This window comes from Calidris pugnax, unplaced genomic scaffold (assembly GCF_001431845.1).
Source record: "Calidris pugnax isolate Ruff unplaced genomic scaffold, ASM143184v1 scaffold76, whole genome shotgun sequence".
NCBI lineage: Eukaryota > Metazoa > Chordata > Aves > Charadriiformes > Scolopacidae > Calidris > Calidris pugnax.
The window spans coordinates 196,538-219,888 of NW_015090827.1; the positions used below are offsets into that span (position 1 = coordinate 196,538).

General features: G+C 37.2%; 1 protein-coding gene across 5 annotated transcripts in view; it reads left to right on the forward strand.

The window, feature by feature from the left end:
* ANKIB1 (ankyrin repeat and IBR domain containing 1) overlaps nt 1-23,351 on the forward strand; it is a 77,497-nt gene that overhangs the window by 34,207 nt on the left and 19,939 nt on the right. For all 5 annotated transcript variants that reach the window (XM_014940276.1, XM_014940272.1, XM_014940277.1 and 2 more), the window contains exons 3-9: nt 2,478-2,778; nt 8,048-8,230; nt 14,423-14,540; nt 17,390-17,598; nt 19,636-19,724; nt 21,428-21,572; nt 22,906-23,072. In XM_014940276.1, the coding sequence (XP_014795762.1) occupies nt 2,478-2,778; nt 8,048-8,230; nt 14,423-14,540; nt 17,390-17,598; nt 19,636-19,724; nt 21,428-21,572; nt 22,906-23,072 (1,212 nt within the window). The remainder of the gene's footprint in view (nt 1-2,477; nt 2,779-8,047; nt 8,231-14,422; nt 14,541-17,389; nt 17,599-19,635; nt 19,725-21,427; nt 21,573-22,905; nt 23,073-23,351) is intronic.

Here is a 23,351-nt window from a genome sequence, read left to right on the forward strand (position 1 = left end):
GGTACAATCTGCTGCATAGTTTCTATAGTATATAAGTGCTTTGCATTAAAAAAATCAGTAAGTTTTCACTGTCTTTGAGCAGGTTCATGCTTGCTTTAGTCTCCAGCTGTCAGAACTATCTTTATAATTTCATTTTACAATAGTTTGATTTTTTTTTATTTTTCTGTGCATAGGTACATTTTCATATGTTTTTATATACGTACATGTGTATACTGATATATATCTATAAATATATAGCATTTGTTTAGAGAGACAAAGAAACTGTAAATATGGCGGTTTTCACACCCAAAGCATGAAAGATTTTATTAAAACCTGAAGAAATGGTTGTGTTGATGTTAGCTTCCCGGAGTGACGGAATGTGCTGGTTGTTTATTATTCAAGTTCACAACCTTGTGATCTCGAGTTTCATGCTCTTTCCTGCAAATAGAGACAGTAGTAGGTGTGAATGTTACAGCCCTTGCTTTTTTGTTACTTTTTTCAACACTTTTTTCATGCTTTTGTCACCTCAAGTTTGGATTCTGCAAAGAGCTACAGCTTGAAGCAAAATCTGGAACCTTCAACCAAAGTAAAGTCTGGCTGCCTTGTGGTTAGTTGCTACTTCCCATGGGCAATGCATATTTTCATTCTGCCAGTACATTTCCAGGCAAAATTTTAGCTGAAGTGAGGCAAATTGCAAGGGTCTATAGCACTGCTCTGTGAAAGCCTTAAGCACCAAATACCACGGGTAAAAATGGAGTTGAATAATGAATTTGTGAATGTAAAATGTGTTCATTTACCCTTTTTGGGACATCAGTCATGTTCTCTGAACTTAAATGTCATGGGTACAGCTGGGCTTTTCAGCTTGGATTGACTTCCTGTTGGGCTGAAGAGCTGATCCTTTGACTTTTGGAAGAGATTGAGGAGAGAGAAAGGGGGAATACTGTGAAGCCCATTTTTGCGTCGGGAGTGAGGTGCTAGTTGCCTCTGGCAGCCCTGGTGCTTGTCACACCTATTTATGAGACACAGATGTTGAATGACAAGCAAGAAGAACAAGTAATCAAAACTAATTTTCCCCCAAGCCTAACAGTGTTTTTTACAAGTGCCAAAAATTGTTCTCAGAAATTTACATATGCTTCTTACTGAAGTTTTCAACATATTTAGAGACAGTTGGACAATTTTTTAGCAGATAACTTTGACAGAAGGGCAAATGTTGAGCTTAGGCAAGGGAATAGCCTTCTAGGGAGGGGTTTTGGATTTATATTTTGGAAAAAAAATAATCTGCTCATACTTCTTGCTGCAGGGGTTGAAAATCTACCTTGCTGATAGACTTATTTGAGTAAGGATATTCTTTGTGCTATGAAGCGATAGTAAAACAGAGCAGTGACGCTTTAAAAGATTTAAATCCATTCTAGAGCTTTCCATCATTTGTTTAATACAGAAAAGTGCCTTTCCACTTATTTAAGAGCAGAGAATCTGCAAGCAGGCAGGACATAAGAATTTCTCATTTTAAATTAGGATGCACATAACTTCTTAAACAAGAGCTTTATTGTTGTTTTTTTTTCCCAGGAGCTTAATTTTATGATGGAAAAAGTTATACTAATAGTTACTCACTACTAAAGCTACCTTATAAACTATTTTTTAACTCTTTAGAGAGAAATTTTGTGTTTAAAAAGGGGTACTTGTTTGACAGCCTTCAAATTCTACTTCTATGCAAAGAGTATGAAGCAAGTAATTCCTGGCTGGCAGGAAGCAGCAAAAAGCTGCATGGTCTCTGGAGCTGTCAGGAATCACCACTGTGATTCCAGGAGTCAGTCTGCTGTTTCCCTTTCATTCCTAAGCTGACCCTTATTGCCAGTGTAGTTTATTGCCCACTTTGAACTGCCTCTAAAACATTATTCAAGAGAAGACTTAACTTCTTGCCAGCCTCTGTCATCTGCCTGGGTAAGGGTTTGCATTACGTTGCACTTCCATATATTCTGGAGTGAGAAAACAAAGAGAGTCTTTCCTCAATGCATGCAGTACTAGCAGCAGAAGTATTTCATATTGCCTGGACACCTGACTAAAGATACAGGGAAGAAGGATGAATTTTTAAGGGCTTGCTCTAGCATTATCTATTTGCAAACTACCAGTGTGCTACTGTTCAGGACACAGAAGAAATTACCTATTTCATCAGTCTTGTGGCTTAGTAACATTTATTGAAATAAAATACAAAATTGTAGAATAAACTTTGCCAATTAAAATTTATGTCACACATTGACAAAATAATTATATATGGCACTTAATGATATTTCAGTAACTCATCCTGATCTTGGCTATTGAATCCTAAGAGAAATAGAGCAGAGCTGTCCAGTAGTAATTATCTATTAAGAGTGTTTATCACTCACATGGCTAATCAAAATCTTGTCAAGAAGAGAGGTGTCGCAATAGACCTTCCCACTTCACGGAAATTAGTGGAATTATGTGCTAATTATTTTTCTCCTATTTCTTTCCCCTTGCAGAACTTTCCTTTTTGTTAGAGACGGTAACCCAAACAAACGGAATGTGCACAATGAGACATCTATGCACTTACTGTGTATGGGACCTCAGATCATGATCTCGGAAGGAGCTCTTCATCCTCGCCTGACACGGCCCTCAGAAGACGACTGCAGAAGAGCAGATTGTTTGCAAATGATCCTGAAGTGGAAGGGAGCGAAGCTGGATGAAGGACAATATGAACGAGCAGCCATTGATGCTGTTGATAACAAAAAAAATACACCTTTGCACTATGCTGCTGCCTCAGGGATGAAAACCTGTGTGGAGGTAAGAGTCGATATGTAATCACAAGTCTGCTATTAGTAAATGATGTGCACAGTGTTTCACAAAGCTGTTCCAGGGGGAAAAGAATCTGATATAGCATACTGAATTAACTTTTTAATTCTATTTTTAATTAATTGGAAAAATGACAAAGGTAAACAGCCCAAAATGTACACTGTCTATAGAGAACAATGGAAAAAATGGCTCACATGTATATTAACTTGATGACATAAACTCCTCAGCACAAAGACGACTCATGTAGGCTTATAAAAATTGGAAGTAACGATAAGACTGTAACACTGGAGAACAAACTTTAAAGGTAGACATAGGCACCTTATACACATAGGAATATGTGTAAAGAGTAAACGAAGTTAACTGCCTGAGAGAAAAGTAGAGCTCTTTGTTCTGCTCAGTAGCTGAGACTGAGAAACGCTGTCTGTCTTTTAAGAACAGATTTGATGTCTTCAATTCACAGTGCCCAGCTTTTTTAGAGGATGCCATACATCTGTGCTAACATACTTCAATATAATTACCTTCTTACAAATGAAAAATTACTTTAAAGTTTGTGAATGTAGCAAATAGTAATGACTAACTGGGCATCATAATGACTTTGAAAGTCTCCCATCAAATTTATTTTTAAGCTATACCAAGTGATGTGGACTAGTACTTAATTATGTTGGTAATTTAATTTAAAGAACAGAAGAACAGACATCTAACATGTTCAAAAATAGCTAACATTTTCATAAGACTGTCTATTATAACATCAAGATTTGTAGTATTTTGAATGGTAATGATTAGTTCAGAGTTCAGCATTTATATGTAAAAATTAGGTTATCTTTCTACTCTATAACTTTATTGAGACTACACTTCACTCGTGACCTTAGTATCATCAGCAAAGCTTCTCACCTCATTATTTACCTGCTTTTCTAGAAAACTTCAGCATATCTTAAAACAGGTTCCAGCAGCTATGGGACTTCTCTCATGACCCACCTCTGCAGTAAAAACTGATGCTATCCCTGTACTTTCCTCATTTTCTCTGGAGATATTTTAGTTACTTTTACCACCTTCTGACCTCGTACCATAACAGATTTAAGCAATAAATCGCATATTGTAATAAATAGTTCAGAAATTTTATACTTGAGTTCCATTAGGACTCGTGAGTAAATACCATCTGGTGTTGGATATTTATATTAGTATTTGGTTTATTAGTTGTTGTAGAACCCCTTGTGCTGAGACATCAATTTGAAACAGACTTTCTTTTGTGTCCTTCATAAGGCACGTGTGGTACATCCACAGGGAATCTGGATTCCAACGACTCATACCACTTTTCTACTTTATGTTAGTTGAGATTGCTTTTTCACTTTGTCCAGCGACCGACTTTGCAAACACATTGACAGATTTACTGTGTGATGCCTTAAAATTATTTATTCAGAGTTGTTATGCACTTGGCATACTACTCAAAAAAACATTCAGAACCTTCCTTATTGTGATTTTACATTTACCTTTTCCAGACTTTCTTCCTTACGTTTTCTTCATCTGGAGACAACTTCAGCTTCTTATTTCCCATATGATTCCATCACCTTGTTCTACCTTCACAGATTCTTCCAATGTTTCTAGAATTTTTTTCCACACTTTTATTTAGTACCACTTTTTGAAAGTATGCAGTGGATTGTTTGTCTTTTTTCTGCTTTTGCAAGGATGGTGAATCTCAGCACATATTGAGAATTGTTATTGAGTGGTTCTTTGATGGTAACTTTTTGAATTAGGTCTTGTAAACTATTCTGAACAAAGTCGGGAGAGTTGCTTCTCCTCTCATGTGTTTAACTGATTTGTCTATTATTCAGTCACTTATGTAGTCTGAAATTTTAATTTAAGCATCACGTATTAGCACAGCATTTTCTCAATATGCTTGGGAAATGCAGTGATTGAAGTTCCCTTTATTTGTGTGGTTTCTGCCCTTGCAGCATTTCTGTTCTTGGTCAGCATGTCACTTCTATTGTTACAGTTTTGGCCAGATGGTGACCAAAGCTTTTTTTTGTTTAATTCCAGAATTGTATTCCACTGGGATTCTCTGGTATTCGTTGATAGAGTTAGTTTATTTATCTGTGAGTTTGGTGTGTTTTGTTTTTTTTTTTTTAACAAGGTAAATAACACCACCCTTCCAATACTGGGAAACTCTGTGACCGATATCATTATCTACTGCAAAAAAAAAAAAAAGAGAACAATTACATTATCCACAGAAACTCACTGTCTTCTCTCTCTCTCTACACTTGAGATCCCCAGGTAACTTAGACTTCAGATTTACAAGGGGTTGGGCAAAGAATTGTCTTAGTGCTCCCAAATGGGGCTGTACAGTGGTATTAGAGGTAGACACAGTTGTTCCAAAGTTTCAATTTGAAGAGCATGAAGCTGATGAGCTCACACAGGAAGATCTGGGCAGACTATAATGTCAGAAAGAATCACAGTCTCTGCAGAGTAAATTGTGGTTCAGGAGCTGAGCTGCAGCCTTTAACTGCAGACTGTAAAATCAATGGGCTTTAAACTCACCATGAAAGTTCATGGTTTGTGTTTCTTCACAAATTACCATTCTGTTTCTCATTGTCTGTGATAGGATTCACTAGATTAATCCAGCTACCAGACTGCTAGTTCCCCATGTAATTATATAAACTGGGTTATGTTATCATGACAATACGTACTGTTTAATTGACCAAATCATCTCAGACTTTGAATTTGCTTTCAGTTTTTCTTTGAAGAACAATTTACAGTCTGATCCACATGGATTGCTAGAGTTTGGACACAGTTATGTAGTCTAACTAGTCATGGTTTCTACATTAGAAAAATAGAGTACATCCCAAGTTCAAACGCTGTTCTGTGCCCTACCATAGAAGACCTTGGATCCTAAGGTTAGCATCTGAGATACCTTAAGTCTTCCAGTATAGTCTGTAGTCCTTCTAACTCCTTCAATAGGAACAGGATTATGAACAGGAACACTACCTTACGAAAAGCCTGAAAGGAATTTAACAATGATCTCTTTGTTCCTGGAAGTATTTGAGGATTAAAATTCTGAACGAAACAAAAAGAGATAAAAAAGCAAATTGCCTAATTCTCAAGTCATCTTTCCTCTCTCCAGTAAACTGAAGGTTACTTAGAACCCCAGGAATGCCTTTTGCCCAGTTTTGTGGTGGTTACTGTCACTTCAGCATTCCTCTTTGATCCTCTCTTTCATTTTCCCTAACTTTTCAGGAAAACCCCAGTCTTGTCTCTTCCCCTATCCCACCACACCCATGCAAGGAAAGGAAACGGCATAGTCCCTTATGGGTGAACCAGCTACTAGTTGATTTGTTCAGAGCTGATAGTGAAATGTTCTGTCTTGATACTTCTAAGATACTTCTCCATGTTAAATTTCTCCTCTGAGCAGAACAGCTGTGTGGAACTCATTGGTAAAGATAGTTTGGGCAATGTTAATGTGCTTATCTCAAAATAATGAATAGAAAAAGACTTAACTTTCATGCTGAATAGATTTGATTTTATGCAGAAATATTCCACTCCATCACAGCACATTTGGCATATTAAATGGCATTTTTGCAATTGTTTAAATTATTGTGATTATTTAAATTATTAATCTCCTTTTAATTACTTGAGAGACACAAGCCTTTTTAGCAGTGCTACCAGAGAAATATGGAATCATTATTAAAAACGTGTTGATTTGCATGTTTCTCATCTTGCGGATTAGATTTTGAGCTGCATAGGTCTATGGAGTCTTCTTTGAAGTATATTTATTATTTTTCTTCCTCAGAAGGTGTCATCGTTGCCTCAGTTAAATTTCTGTTAGAATTTTAAAAGCACAGACATAATGTGAAGCTCAAGTTAACAAAGTTTTGACAATGTTAAGTTTAGATAGAACAAGGTAACTGTAGGGTAGGTATCTTATAATTATCCTAGTATTATCTTTGTTTCTGCCTGATACTCTACTGTGAACATTAAATATGGTGTCCTACTTAAGGACACTAATATCTTCTCAACTAAATCTTGTTATTATACTGGTTTGTGGAGTTTTGGGGGTTGCATTTCTTTTTATTTTGGAGAATATGGGAAAAGTTTCCAAGGAATTTATAAGAGTGATTCCAGGTTTGTAAAATACATTCTGTATTTTACAGCAACAAGTGAAGGAAATACAGTCTGCTGAAGAGAAAAGTAAGAAGTGACTGATCATGGTCTAAAAGGTTTATGTGGAGAACAGATCATTTTGTGGAAATTTTATTTTTTTTTTAGAAGGGTAGAAATTAGAAGTTGAATTTTTAAATATGCGGGCTAAAAATACAGGATAGTGTTGTTACAGCCATCACGGTCTGAAAGCAAGATGTTATGGATTTTAGTTTTATTTAGAAATAAGATGAATCATTTTAGTAGTGAATGATTGTCCTGGGTGCTCCATCATTAGAAGTTTAGCGCATGTTACAAGGATGTCATAATAAATCAGCAAAATGGTCCACTGTTGGCCTTAAATATCTGTGGCATTTGTTGTCCTTGCTCATATCAGATCAGTTTATAGCAGGAGGCAAGGTTGGCAAGGTAATGTGAGCAGCATAATTAGTGTTTATTAGCTGGAGACTGCATTTCTGGGTGGTTACTGGCAAGAGATAAGGTTGGTGAAATGCCACAGTACTGGACCATGTTAGAATTATTAGAATCAGAATTATTTCATTTCACTTTTCTCACTTCCTTAAAATCCAGGTAGAGCTACCAGTAGTTTTATGTACTCTCTGTAAATTGGTACCCCATCTTCCCTCCCACCAAAGGAATCTTGCACTTTCTGTCTCCCCCACTGTACCAGTGCTGGGAAGAACTGGTGGGGTTACGCCTGTAACGTTTAAAGAACATTTAAAGGTGTTTCTAGCTCCATCTTGCTCAGTGCTTGAGGACCATCAGCCCCTTGTTTTCTGTGGAGCACTGGCCATATCAGTGGAGCAGAATTTCAGTGTTTAAAACCTAACAGAGACATATTGTACAGCACTGCCTTGTAACATATTTCTGAGATTTAGTGGTTCCATGGAATTACAGTGCCTATAGGTATAATTATATATGAAATCAAGCAGTAGTTTATTTAATAACAATAGAGAATCTTTGTTTCCCAAAGACCACTGCTATTTATTTGTCTCTTCTTTCTGTTTTTCTTCTTCATATTTTTTTTTCTTCTTAACTGTCATGACTCTTCTTCAGGATGTTATTAGAGTTGGTAATTAATAACTGTTTACATTGCCATTTTACTTTTCAGCTTTTAGTAAAACATGGTGGAGATTTGTTTGCAGAAAATGAAAATAAAGACACCCCATGTGACTGTGCAGAGAAACAACACCACAAAGAGCTGGCTCTTAACCTGGAATCTCGAATGGTATTTTCACGTGATCCCGAAGCTGAAAGCATTGAAGCTGAATATGCTGCTCTAGACAAAAAAGAGGTCAGAAGATACTTTAAATTTGGGGTATTTTACATATTTGTATTTGTAGCAGTTATATTGTGACAAAATTCTGCAAAGTATTTCAGTAGGTACTGTACATTGTACTGTGTATTTGTAAACCATTTGATCTTAACACAGCTCTTTATAGCTTTCAAGGTAAGCTCAGAGAACATAACAATACATTGTCAAAACTAAAGAGAAGTTTTATTCATATACTTAATTATATGGACTGTCTTGAAAGTGTCAAAGGCTGTGAGGCTGGAGGAAATACAATGAGGCCGGTAAACTGGGAAACAGTTTCTCGAAAACAAACATTTTTTACATATTGTTATTCCTTAAGATGCCTTTCTGCCTGAAAATGACGGCAGGAGAATGTTCTGGTGGATCTTCCTAGGCTGAGACTGGGTTGATCGTCACTAAAAGCCAGCTGAGTGGTGCAGGATTTCGAAACTGCATTTACTTTCCTGTTTTATAACACGGTGCCTGAAGCTACTGCATACCAGAACTTGTATGAAAAACAGGTAATAGCAGGTATTGTTATTCTGAAGTATTTTTTTAAAGAGAGAAACGATTTACTGACACAAATTTGCTTGAATTCTGGTATGCTTTACAGAAGACTCTGGTTTGATAACAATAATTTGACCAAAAAGATTCTGAGCAAAAATTCCCTTCCCCATCCATTATTCATGGACTAAAATTCTAAATAAGAATACACAGATAAATTGCATGATTCAGTAAATATTACAAAGTAATTCTGTGTAAATTAAAGGGCAGTAGATTTCTGTATGGCTACTCCCTTCAAAAGTAGCATGCCCTTGCCTTTTACTGGCTGAGCCTACTTATGACCTAATGAAAATTAATTCCGATTTAGATACGAGTAGGCTTAGATCACATTGACTGTTTCCCTGAAAAATGCCACGCATGGTCACTTTTATTTGAAAGCAAGAAAGCCTTTGTACTGTTTAATTAATTTTCTGACTGATATTATTGAATAAATTCAAATACAAGCAAGCTTAATGAGATTTATTCCTAGACAAGAGGTTTTGAGATGAGATTTAATACATGTGAATTGTACATTGAAATATCAAATGTAATTAACTCATTTTAGTTTCTCTGAATATTCCCATCTAGAGACACACAAGTTGTTGTAAGAATATAGGTTGAATTGTATTTTCTCAGTTGGCAAAACCACTTTAAAAGACTGCTGCAGTTTCCTGCCATGATTGCACTCCTGTGGCTGTAGAAGTAGAACTATTTGGATCTTTTTGTTGCCGACTGGATCATAGCAATGATTTGGGTTAAAAGAAGAAAAAAATTTAAAGAGTGGTAATATGTAATTGTTTTATTTAACCTGAATAATTTTTATCGTTATATTTATACAATGGCTTTGCTGGCATAAGCACCAGCACAGCTGAGAGAATAGTGAATGTACACGTGCAGGTGGGGCAAACCAAGAACCACTTGAGCAGACTGCTCAGCAAGGAAGGTAGTGTCTCCTGACTGCTCAAGGTAGGTGGTCCATAAAGACTTGATAGTTGCCAGGGACTTCAGTGAAAGGTAATTATGTTAATTTAGAGTCACTTCCCGAGACTGTTAAAAGATACACTCGTGATCCTCATTTGACCTGTTTTTAGCAAAGCTGTTGAGCGTGAGAACTGAAATGCAGGCAGACTTGCAAGGCCCAGATCCGTCTGATGTACCAGCCAGCTTTCCCACATGTTCTAAAGATTCAGAAGCTGAAAAATGTTAACCTGGGATTTGGTACACCCATTAATGGTCTTGGGACTTCACATACAGCAATTATGCAATCATGTGCTCCTTCTTCCCCCCGCTTCTTTGGTAGCTTTTCAGCAGGATGTTCTGTAACTTCCTGTGTAACTGTGAAAGTGCATGTGCTCGCACAAGAGAGATGCTAAGAGCATGGAGCCAGGGGAAGTTAATTTTTCAGTCTTAGCCTTGAGAGTGGCCAAAACCAGTTAAACCTCCCCCAGCCTTAGAAAGACTAGCACTGAACTGCAATCCAAATGACCTGTGTGCTCCTCCTCCAGGTCTGTGGGCAAGTGTCTGAGATGGGCAGTGGCAGCTGCTGTGGTGATGGCTACAGAGCTGTTACCCTCTTGAGCCATGAGAAGTGGTGCAAAAGCCATTCCTAGAACACATATCCTTGACAAAAATTTGCCCTCAAAGATGATCCTCTTTTTTTCTCTGAATTTCATTTTTAAAAAATATTAATCATGGAGGGAAGCAAGTGCGCAAAATGATTAACATAATATTTAGATTGTGGTTGTATTTTTTTGGTGATGCCTGTGAACATCCTTCCAAAATACAAAAAAAATAATTCATAAATAATGAAAAAAATTTTGGAACACCAAGAAATGCATTTTCAAAGTCATTTCATCTCTTGAATGAAGGTTAGAGGAAAAGATAAAACATTTGAAAACCATGAGTAGGATTTCTTCCCAGAACAGTCAAACGGGCTTCACTCTGGTGTGCGTGGTATGCGCAGTAGTATCTGGAGGGATAGTACCCAATACCTCCCCTTCCAGACCCACCATGTTTACAGCAGAAAATGTTTACAGCAAAGTATATAATTTCTTAGTTAATTTTACATATGTGCCACTGATTACAGTAAAAATAGACTGCTAGTGAGTGCATCACAGGTTTATTGAGTGTATAGAAATTGGAATGGTTTTCTTCAGTTCCAGAATTGATGTTATGTAAATATATATATAATGCAAATATCATAAATACAAAGAGATATTTTGTCTCTACAGATAGGGAAAGGTTTATTAAGTGAAAGGAGAGAAGGGGCCTACAGGTAGTTAAGATACATGTACATTTATATGCATACAGTGCATATACTTATACTTGAATGAGTTAAACAGCGTATAGATATTTTTCAAAATATATGACTCCAGTAACTATAGAACTCCATCCACCCATAAAGGAGGATGTTTACATGAAATGTATTTGACACCATTTAATTACACCGTCATCACTGTAACAAACAATTGCTTTGCCCCTTGTCTATTTTAATGGTACTTTATAAGTGAAGAAAATAATAATTGGAATGAACTGTTAAAATAATCAGCTTACATATTAAAAGTACTTTCAGGAGAAAAACCATTATATAATCTATGATACCTAAATATTAGGGGTAAAAAAAATGAGGAGATAATAGCTAAAAAGAAGGGCTCTTAAGAGTACAAAAGTGTTTAAATCTGTAGTGAGAAGCTCACCAATGCCTGAAAGTAGTAACTCAAATAGTATATTCCAATATCCCTATGAATATTGAACAATGCCTTTTTTACAAGAAATATCAGTAAAGAACTCCTTTGTGAATGACTATTAAAGGAGGTGTCAGCATCATAAGCTGTAATCAAAATGCTTTACAGCATATGGCAGTGCAGAGATAAGTCATCAACGTTTGAAGTAGTTAACAACAATCCCCTGTGTTAGTACATAAAGAATTATACATCCTTATAACTAAAGGCTTTGTCCTCACAAGTCTCTACAAGAGACTCTGTCTTGTGCACATCAACATTTTTGAGGGTTCTCGTTGTATAAAGCCTTCACTTTGGAATTTCCAGTCTAAGCTACTTGATAGTGCCAGCCGAAAATTTCCTTTCTTTCAGCTTCTTCTTTGGGCTCGTATATTATTTTATGAAACAAATGTCTGAAGTTTCTAACAAATCCTTGAGAAATATTTCTCTCATTACTTAAAAAGATAAAATTAGGATTCTTGAAAACCGCAGGATCCAAAAATCCCTGCTGGGTTGTGTGGAATGCTCCAGCTGAGATAATATAATGGTCTGTTACTCAAGGGAGGTACTTGCCAGCGTTTGACCTAGAGCCAGTCAGTTAAATATCATTTTGAGCATATCTGCATTTCAGAATAAATTATTATTAAAATATGCATATATGTTGTAGGTTTAACAGAGAAGACCTTTTTATGATTTATGTGGTCTTCAAGAATTGAGTGCTGTTGTGCTGACAAAGCTACTTGTTTTGCAATTCAAAATGCAGTTCAGATCCACTCAAGATGATTTACTCTTTGCTTCCATTTTTTTGCAGTATATTCGCACAATTATAATTATTCAGGCACCCAGCTGCTTGTATCCCATATCTCTGACATGTTTTTATAAATGATCTCTTTTGTAAGAAATTAAGTAGGTCAGTCAAGTTCCAGCGTGCTATGAATCAAGTGGCCCAGATTTATTTCAGTGCAAGCCATTAACATTCAGATTGTCCTCTACTGAGTCATGCATGATCAGCAATGGAAGGACATACAGAAACTCCCTGATCCTGGGCAATCAAGATAAAGGTCAGGATGCTCACATTCCATTTCTCTTCTGCTTCTTGTGCTTTCTCCACAAGGACAAAGATCCAATGCAGAGCTGCGGCACCGTTACTCTTGCAGATCACAAAGTTTCTAGTATTGAGAAATTCCTGTTTATTTTATTGGCAAGCTAACAGATGAGGTCCTCGTGGACCAGTTATATTTTAGATGCATTTGATAGTTTATTATACTATCTAGAATGTAGGAAGCATGCCATGTTTTTAGAGTAGGTGTCTCAAAAGAAAAGAGTTTAGAAGCCCAGGGTATCCATTTTCCCCATGTCTTCTGCTTTCTGCTCGTTATCCTCAAAGGGTGATGTGCACAGTAGACTTTTACTTAGATTGTAAACTTCTGAGGACAGAACCACTCTTTTGCTTTGTTCCTGTGTATATATGCATGCATGTGTGTGCATATTATCTAGCACTGGAGAGTCATAGACCATGCTCTACATAAAATAAAAATACAGGTAGTAAATAATAATGATGCATGGTCTTAATGTGGTCATCTATGTTATCGCTGCTGCTTTGTGTCCTTCCTTCTGCAAATTGGTGACAACGATTGCCATTGGCGACCAGGTTCCTAGTTAGTCCTGAGCACATAACAGTTTTATGTCAAATGTTTTAAATCTTTCCTTAGCTATCCTTTATATAAATAAAACCAGTGCATATATGAATAATTTTGTTACATACCCTTTCTGTACCCACCCTCTGCCTGTATCCTCCTGTATTGTTTTGCTCCTTCTACCTCTGGGGCATTTTTCCTGTGCAACACTAACAAATATATCATTTGCTGTCATGTTCTTCCTTTCCTAGTTTGAAAAAAGAGTCTGCAAAACATGTGTATGCATCTCCAGCATCTTGGTTGGAGCTAATTCAGAATCCTAAAATTACTGCCTTTTTGTTTTTCTAATTTGATCTTTTTCAAACGCTGTAATGAGGGGATGGAGCTCCAGACGGGGATGGAGCTCCAGACTTGGATGGCAGCTGGATGATCTGCTCTGACTGCGTAGGGCCATCAGAGTTGGTCACTGTTTCTCAAAGAGAGTTTTGACATCTCCATGTACAAAGAATCCCAGACCTTGGAAATATGCAGAAGCCATCTGGACACGGTCCTGGGCATCTGGCTGTGGGTGGCCATGCTTGAGCAGGAGGGTTGGACCAAATGACACCTGCAGGTTCTTCCCAATTTCAACCATTCCCTGCTTCTGTGAACCTCTAACTGCACGTCTCGTCTGTCCCATTCATGATGGACTTCTCCGTTTCTCCAAGGGTTCATTTTGCCCCAGAAGAAGATTTTGTTCTCAAATATATCCCTTGTTACTATCTAATGTCTCCTCCAGATCAATTCTAAGTTAACAGATCTTAGTTCATGTATAAAGTTGGTGTCAGAGGATCTATATGCAACATATGTTAACCCTTCCTTTCTCTTGCTCTCCCTTGAAATCCTTAGTTCAAATCTAGTCATGCGTTCTCATACCCATGCCACAGTATTTGAGGTTTAATCACTTCAAAATTCAGGCAGATTCTGTGAAAATCTAGCTTTTTTGAGAGTCAATGTCAGGCTAGTTCATAACTTGACCACGGCCTCCAGCTATAACAGAGAACTCTAGAGGTAGTGTCTTTTAGATTTTGAAATGTGCAAAGATCCTACTCTAAATATTGTAAAATGACAGTGTTTCCATGTAGCTTTGTATGGTCATTGGTTTACACAATAAATAAATTTTAACACATACTGCCTCACAGTTGGAGTGATGATCAGTAGAAGTGCTTTGAATGTTTTCATTTTAATATGGAATTGGAGACTCACTGGAGGATACTGCTGGACATAAATTGTCTTTCTTCTTCTTCTCAAAGCCGTACGAGGGGCTAAGACTCCAGGACCTGCGCAGGCTTAAGGATATGCTGATTGTGGAATCTGCTGACATGCTCCAGGCCCCGCTCTTTACGGCAGAAGCTCTGCTTCGGGCACATGGTAATCCAAAACCCTAAAGACTAAATAAACTCTTTTCAGCAAAATCAAAATAGCAATTGTATGTTTACTTTTTATTTCCAAGTAGAAGATAAGTAGCTGTTGATCAAATACCAGGAAACAGTTCACACAGTGCTTCAGAGATGCGCACTGCTGCGGTGTGCCAGAGTTCACTGGGGAAGCTGATGGGAAAGTGATTAAAACTGGGAATTGTGCTGGAAGACACTTGAACTCCGTGGGGAGAAACAGAGCTTTCCTGTTTCAGTGAGAGACACAGAAGTAGAACTTCCATGGTTTTATGTGTCAAATTCATTCATTCATTTGTCAGACTGTTGGTTTTCTGCCACTATATATTTGTGTATAGAACTGGATCAAATTTTTTTTAATTTATTGTTGCAATAAAAGCGGTCTATAATAATAATTGTAATAAATGGTTGGAAATTGCGTTGGGGTTTTAAAGCAGATGAGTGTATGTCCTTTGAAGAATTTTTATAGTTACTCTTATAATATAAGGAATACTTTTCTGTATCTATATCTGTAACTAGTTTAATTTCACTGCAATCAGTCTGTGCTCCTGTTGTGTAATTCAAGCTGGAGTTGTGGGTATGGGGATGTACTGAATTCAGTGTGTTTGCTCCAGACAAAAGTATCTCTGAAACTAAGTGGAAGCTCCAGGCTTTGATTCGGTGACTCGGAACCCGTGCTCACGGAGCAGGGCATGGTTACTGCCTGCCAGAGGAGCTGCTCAGGCAGTGAGTGGTTTGGGTGCTCGGCACCACACTGCTGGATTACGCTTTCAAACCCTAATATTTTTTGTGGGCTCCTTGTGAAAATAAAAGGGAGAGGGAAAAGTGAAAAAAGGAAATACAATTTGAAAGCCTCGAGGTTTGGCAGACCTTCATGAGGAGGTGTGATATCTGAAACTCATCTCTCTTACATTATTTTCAGTAGTTGGTATTTGTGTTCCTTTAAACGTTGGATGAAGTGAGCTGGCTTGTGCCAGTCTGATGACATTGAAGGCACAGTCTTTGCGTAGATGTTTTCTAGTGTTGATTATTTGTTTGATTCTTAAAATGTATTTATAGTATGTGCAGTATTTGAATGCTGTTTTGGATTCTCAGAATACTGTCATTAAGGCTAAATATTACAAAATTATTGACTAGGTGGGTAGGCAGATTCTGTAAGCTGTGCAGGTATTTTGATGAAGAAAATGATGGCAATATACTGTTCAAACACACAGCACAGTCCATAGTAACTCCAAAAGCAGTGAGGTTGATGTACACTGTGCAGAAATGTCTCCAGCATCTTGCAAGCAGGAACTGAAAGTTGAGAAGAAGTCAGTCTGTGTTGGAAAGGTCACTCTTCTGATGTTGCCGCAGTGGTGTAGCAGTAGCTTAATGTAACTGGCCATGTGGAAGGAGAAGCACAGACAATTTGCAAGTCACAAGAAAGTCAACTGGTTTGCCTGTAGCTGCAGTCATGTACTGGAAATTATTAAAACAGAATTTATTTTATTTGAAATGAAGACACAGAATTCCTTCAGCCTAGTGAAGGGCATAACAGTTATTTACAAAGGCTTAGAGAATTGGGAAACATCAAATGCCAAATTGAAAAGTTTTTACGTTTAATCTTGAAATTCATGAAAGAATAATGTGAAACCTTAATGTAATTCACACTTAATTTATGAAAAGCCTGTTTTAAGTTCTTGGAAAGATCATTTTTATATACTCCTTTTAATAGTTTACAGACATATTTAATCTAGCAAACTACTTTTTTTATCCTACAATTATGTCAATTTACTGACACAGACTGTAAGAGTTGAGTGTATTTTTTTTTAATTAAGAGACAGAAGCATGTAGAGTTAGAGAATGGATAAAAACAATGTTGTTATGGCAGTCATGAAAATAAATAACAGTTTCTCTACAAGTACTTTTTCAAGTTCCTGTTTCTCTTGAAGCAGCTGATTTCAGGATAAAAGAGAGGCAATTCAGCAAATATAACTATCTCATATTTTACTAAAACTCTTAAGTTAGTAAAGAAAACACAGTAGAATGTGCTTAGTAGCACGTCCTAACCCGGGATAATTTTAAAGATACAGTAGAAACAAAGGAGCTCGAGAAAACTTTTAGCAATTTTTTTCTGTATCTTAGCATCAGTCAGCTCCCCTCTGAAGGATTGTAAGCTCAGGGGCATTTGAAAAATGCTAATAATATTTGTAAATTTTGAAGTCTGAATATGTTTAGGGTCCATGTCTTTAAATAAATGCAATTAAACTAGCCCATAATACGTTTTAGCTTAGATAAGTAAGCACCTGTACAGTAAATCATCTCCAGTTCAAAGGCTTCTTGTAGTATGAGAGCAGTTTTTAGTATAATAGCAATCAATACTTGATGGGCAGTATTTTTACTAAGTTCAGTGCTTAGAACACTTACTTTTTTTTGTCCAGCATTAGTACAGTATAGGGATACTATTTGTCTTTTTCTGATGAGATCTAAAATTCAATAAAATTAGCACAGATCTTTTGGTTAATAACATTGAGTTTCCAGTGGGACATATACAATTGCTGTAAATAAATAATAAAAATAATTTTATTTTAGAGTGATATTACAGGGAAAGGAGATGCTTGCGATGCAATTATTTACAGTGTATGCATACGTTGCATTATGTGTTATCTTGGAACGTGTTCCCTAAAATTTGATGTCTAAAGTTCCATTCACTTACCCTTTATCATATTTATTTATTTCCAAAATGTTTTAGCTTAGAGTTTATATATTCTTTCGAGGACACAGTTGCAAAATGTATTTAAAACATTGTCAGCCGCATAATTTCCCGTCTCTGTGTGTTTATTGAAGACTGGGACAGGGAGAAGCTGCTGGAGGCGTGGATGTCTAACCCGGAGAACTGCTGCCAGCGTTCGGGGGTGCAGATGCCCACTCCCCCCCCAAGCGGGTACAACGCCTGGGACACGCTGCCGTCCCCGCGCACCCCGCGCACCACCCGCTCCTCCATAACCTCCCCGGACGAAACCAGCCCCTCGCCAGGAGACCTGGAGACAGCTGTGGTAAGTTTATAAATAGATCTGAAGCAAAAGGGCTTGTTTCTAAACATAGCACACCTACGCCGAGGGGGGAGCTGCCTCCTCCTCTCATTCTGAAAATGCCTTTGTCGGGGTCTGAAGTGTTTCTCTTCCCGGAGCGCTGGGCAGAGGAGTTGTTGGCACCTCAGACATTCCCCATAATATTACAGTTGAGCACCAGGCTGGTATGAAGCACTCTCCTTTCACCTGGGCTGTCACCCACAAGGCAGAGTTCCAGCCAGCTACAGGCGCACCGGGGCATTCGGCTCTTTCCAGCTGCTCTTCTCCTCTCCTGCTCACCAAGCTGTTCACCCTCACTGTTTCCATTTCCCTGCATGTACTCAGTGGTGGGAACCCTGCCTTTTGAAATTTTTTTCTTTAGAAAACAAAATTCTCTTTGTCTGCGTTCTGAAATGTCAGCCTACTAGCATACTGTAAGCTTATAATTACTTCTACTATGTGTGGGCTGCTGCAGGCAGTTTACAAGGCTATTGCAAATTTGAAATATGAAAGTGCCTTTCAGTAAAATCAGTGTGGTTCTTTGGGAAGACAGAGTTCTCTTTTTAATAATCCACAGCTGCAGCATTGGAAAACTTTTGCTCTGTGACCTAAGCATTTTTCTAGAATTATTATATGCAGTCTTGCAAATGGATCATCCCTAGATCTCGTGTTAAAATTAAGATTTTTGCATTCCTTCGTAGAAATCTTTTATTTCTTAATTTCTAAAATGCTGAAGCTCTATAGAAGGGATGATGTTATCGTACATTTATTTACATGAGCAGTTAAATACTGTCCAGGAATGTTTCCTAATTAAAGTGTGCAATGAAAGATTACTTGTTTTCAGTTTTACATTGTGTGTTTTGTTTGTCATTGATGGTCCATAAGCCAGGGGAGCAGGTTTGCATAATGATTGCCATCCTAGATCTAGAGTGTCTAAATCCAAATCCAAGGTTATTCAGTTAGTATTCCTGTTCAATTAAAAATCTTATAAAGAGATACCAAAATAATATTTTCCAAATCTTGTTTATGAAATAATACATATTTTTCTGAGGTCTCTCATTTTGGCAGAAAATGAAAACTAAAAGGAATAGATAAAAGAAAACCACAAGCTATAAAGCTCCTTTTCAGATTTTGCATTTACATCCTCTTATAATTAAAACCGTGCCATTAAATGTTCTGTACTTGATATTTTGAACTCATGGCTTCATGAAATTACTTAAAGTTACATTTCAAACAAAACTGAAAACTCGTGTAAATTTTATAGTGAACATTTTTGATGCGTTGTCAACTTCTAAAATACTTGATTTTGTCAAGACAATAGGCTGAAATGACTGAATCAACAATAAGTGCCCTCATCAGTTTTTACACTTCAAATGCCGACTTTTTTGGTTTTTCATCCATATGTTTTCAGAGTAAAGGTCTTAATGTTATTTTTTCTGTAGTACCCAGTTGTATAAAATTCAGTAGTGGTATCTTCTGCTGAAGTATTTGGAGCTTAACTTACTCTATTTTAATCGAAAGCCTCAAATACTAAAAAAATAGTATTCAAGTAGATTATTACTTAAAATAGGTGCTGCTCTTGCACAACCAAATTGCTCTGCCCTGATTTGGACCTGATTGTGTGAGATGCTAAATGTTTCCTGTAGCCTCTGTCATCTCCAAGCTCCATTTCTGGCTGCCTGTGAAGCTGATGAAAAATTCAGGTCCGTTTTGTCCCTCGAACTCTAACATTGAAGTCCCGGTGCTCCGCAGCGTAAAGGACTTACTGAGCTGGAGGACACAATGGAAGGCAACCCAAAATGTGCTGTTTGCATGGGGAGGTAGAGAAACTGGGATACCTAATCTTTCCCGTTTCTATTTGTATAGCTTAAGTAGCTTTTTTTTCTGGTTACAGTTAGATTTTTTTCCCCTACTGAGCACTTCTTTGAATTTTCGCTGAGATTTTCCAACGTAACTTAGCCCGCTAACAATATGAAAAGCTTTAGAGTATTTCTTAATCAGAAGTACTTTTTTCATCTACAGTGTGGCATTTGTATGTGTAATATTTCTGTATTTGAAGACCCAGTGGATATGCCTTGTGGGCACGACTTCTGCAGAGCATGCTGGGAGGCGTGAGTATATGCCCTTTTCTATCTTTTGAGAAACTTTCTCACTTGCATTTTGAAGAGGAAAGGACAGAGACCATAAACAGTTAATGTTAAACCACAGTGTGGATTTCAAAGAGTTTCTGGTTTGACTCTATTGAATATTTAAGTGGCCATCAACTGTTTTAGGCTCACATAATGCTTGTTTTGCTGATTCAGCAAAACTCTTAAGCCAATGTTTAAAGCCTGTGTGTGAATAGATGACCCTGTGCTTCCCTTGCTCAGTGTATGTGCTGCTGCCAGCGCTGGGGTTCACATATTCTAAGCTGAGCACGTGCTCAATTCCATCTCTTAGTTTAGCACACTGAACTCAGGCATAGTAAATCCATTTCCAGTCAGAAAACCAATTAAAATATTTTCTTACATTGAGGGCTGATAACCGAGGAGTAGATTTAGCTTAAAAGTTCTGGTAGTGTAATGCTCTTGTTATGACTTTTTTTTTTAAGTCAGAATAGTCATGCTAATAAAAACCTTAGACATGGATAATTATGCTGGTAAAAATATTAATCATAGTTCCCAGGAGTAAATATATCTGTATGCAGTATCTTTGTATTCATCCTTGTCCCCATTCAGGAGATTGTGCTACTAGAACTGTACCTCTGTAGTGTCTGGTGACGGTGTCGTGCCAGCACGGCTGGTCCTGCTGCAGATCAGCCCAGTTTATACCAACCCAGTCATCCTGTGTTAGGGAAGAGCACTTTCTCTTCCTTATGAGCTTTTAGAAGGCAGTTCTTTTCAGTGGCAAGGAAATTAATAGTTCTGTTGCCTTGCAAATGGTTACACAGCGATGTAGAAGTCACCAGGAGATCACTGGCTTGACATGATGCTTCTAATTTGGGTGCTGGACTGTGTGTGCTGTGACTTGTGCCTGCACTCAGAGCTACAGCTCAATGTCAAGTGCTTGGGGTGGCACATCCAGGGTGGGATTCATCTTTCTGAGCCAGTCATCCCTAAGTCACTCGGATCATAGCCAGGACTGTTAGCCCTTCTAAGATACGACTCTAAGACGGGATGAGTTGGCAACTCTCTCTACCTTAACTATTAAAGGATCCCAGGTGACTAACTTAGACTAACTTTAGATGATTAAAGTTAGATGAGATGAGTGTCATCTATGATGTCAGATTAGTAAATTACAGCTTTTAAACTTGTGCGCTGCTAGTTCAAGTCCACTTTCAGCAGATCTCTGTGCTCCTTCTGTCTCGCATTCTGGTGCTTTGGGACTCTAACAGTCTCCATTTAGAAATTTGTTTTCAAGAGCAGACCCATTTTGACTAGCACAGTTGTAAAAATTAATTGCATATCAAATTAATTATTGCTTAGATTAGTTACACTTACATGTTCCATTTCTGATTTAAGTTAGAAGTAATACTCAGTTTAATTAAATATTGCACAGCTGTCTGATAAATGGCAAGGATGGAAACCACAAACAGATAGGGCTCAGCGTAGCTGATGGTGCTCACTTTTGAACCATGGCAGTTTTCCCTTGGTTTTTTTTTTTTATAATGATGCTGTTCATCAAATCTGTAGCCCTTCTGAGCAGAAAGGGACATTTCCTATTGTTTGTTTAAAAATTGACTAATGTGAATATATATGAACCTAGTATAAAGTATTCAGCAGCCTTTTAATTTTTACTTTTTATTCACAAATACTGACTGACAAAATTCTGGCAGATTTTTGAATCTGAAAATTCAGGAGGGTGAAGCTCACAACATTTTTTGCCCAGCATATGATTGTTTCCAGCTTGTGCCTGTAGACATCATAGAAAGTGTGGTTTCCAAGGAGATGGACAAAAGATACCTTCAGTTTGACATTAAGGTAAATTATCAAACTGTTCTTGTACTCTTGAACCCTATTTAGTTTTATAAAAAATAACTTAGAACTTCTATGTGAAATGCTGCAATATACCTGTAACTTTCCCAGTAGAAATTAATACATTAATATGTACACTGAATTACTGGATGTCTTATATGTCATAATATCAGTGTTTGATATATCACTGATAAAAAAGAAAGAGCGTTATATTTATTCCGTAAGCACAAATTCAGTACTTCTATAATGTGTAACCTAATGCAGTATTGATAAAATTTGATGGTACTAATGTTTGTAACGGGTGATACAAAGCTTTTAATCAGCCAGAATTGTTTGTGTTGAAAATCTAAAATTTTAAGAGTTTTTGGATTATTTTTATTACCAAGAGACTGTTTACATTCAGAAATAGTACCTGTTTCCATTTAAAAAATTTATTAGTACAAGTGAATTACTTTTTTCCCATCCAATGCTTGTTATGAATCCTACATATAGGAAGGGAAGTAGGAAAACCTTGATTTGGTTTTCCCGATTTTTTTAAATGTTTATTTCCATCATTGCAAGTTTTTTTTAAAACCAATCTTTTAATTCAGCCCTTTTCTTTTATACTAGTGTAGTAATGAACCGGTTTTCAAGATAATGTACTGCTTTATCAGTGGTGCCAGGGCAAAAGTGTGACAAGTCTCTTTAATACACAGCAACAGACTCGTACACAGTAAGATGCACATTAAATGACCAGGTCAGATTAACCTTTTACCTCTTCATATTGCAAGTGGCTGGTGATCAGCATAGGCTTGAAGCAAAGTAGTGAAAGTTCTTTTTCCTCCTCATTTATTAGATGTAAGTTTTACAAAAGAAGACCTGCTACATTAACCAAAAAAGATGGGAGGTAAATTCCTGAGTTATCTAGTTCTGATTTCAAGTTATTGTGGGTGGGGTACATTGTGGGATTTTTGTTTTAATCAATAAGATTTTAATTCTTTTCATCTACAAGAGTTGGCTCTGAGTGCATTGCCAGTGCCTATATACTGGAAATTTGCAGTAAGCCATATAAAAAAGGAATCATCTTGCATTGAACAAATTCTGAACATTTTGTCTGGGATGTAAGTCATTTGCATCTTAGTGTAAGTCTGGAGCACTGTTGTTATTAAAAAAAATAATAAGGTGGAGATTAAGTTATTCCTGTTTTATAACTTTTTAAAAGTCTGTCAAAGTAGCTACAAGGTTGTCCTTACGCTTTTTGGCTTTGTTCCTTCAGAGGAAGATTATGAACACAATTGTTTTATATCAATGGTGGACTCTGATCTTATGTGGTAAAATATTTTCCTTTTTTTTTCCCCAGGCCTTTGTTGAAAATAATCCTGCTATTAAATGGTGTCCTATACCGGGCTGTGAAAGAGCAGTAAGGCTCACAAGACAAGGGTCGAATTCATCAGGATCAGATACGCTTAGTTTCCCCATGCTAAAAGCCCCTGCTGTAGACTGTGGAAAAGGACATCTTTTCTGCTGGTGAGTACTGCAACCTTATCTATGTAAACTCACAGTCACTGCTGTTCCAGGGATTAATTAAAAAGTCCCACTTAGAACCAAGTGTGCAAGAAACATTTGTGTGGGATGGTGTGTGAGGTACTGTCCTGTACCCATGCACAAAATGACCTAATGTGGCAAAACGGTGGTGAGGAGTGTTGCGATGTTCTGTTCTAACAGGGCAGAGGAGAAGTGGGATTTTTGTGTCTGTCTGGATAGTTGTAGTATAACTGAAACACGGCACGTTCTGAATTGTAGCAC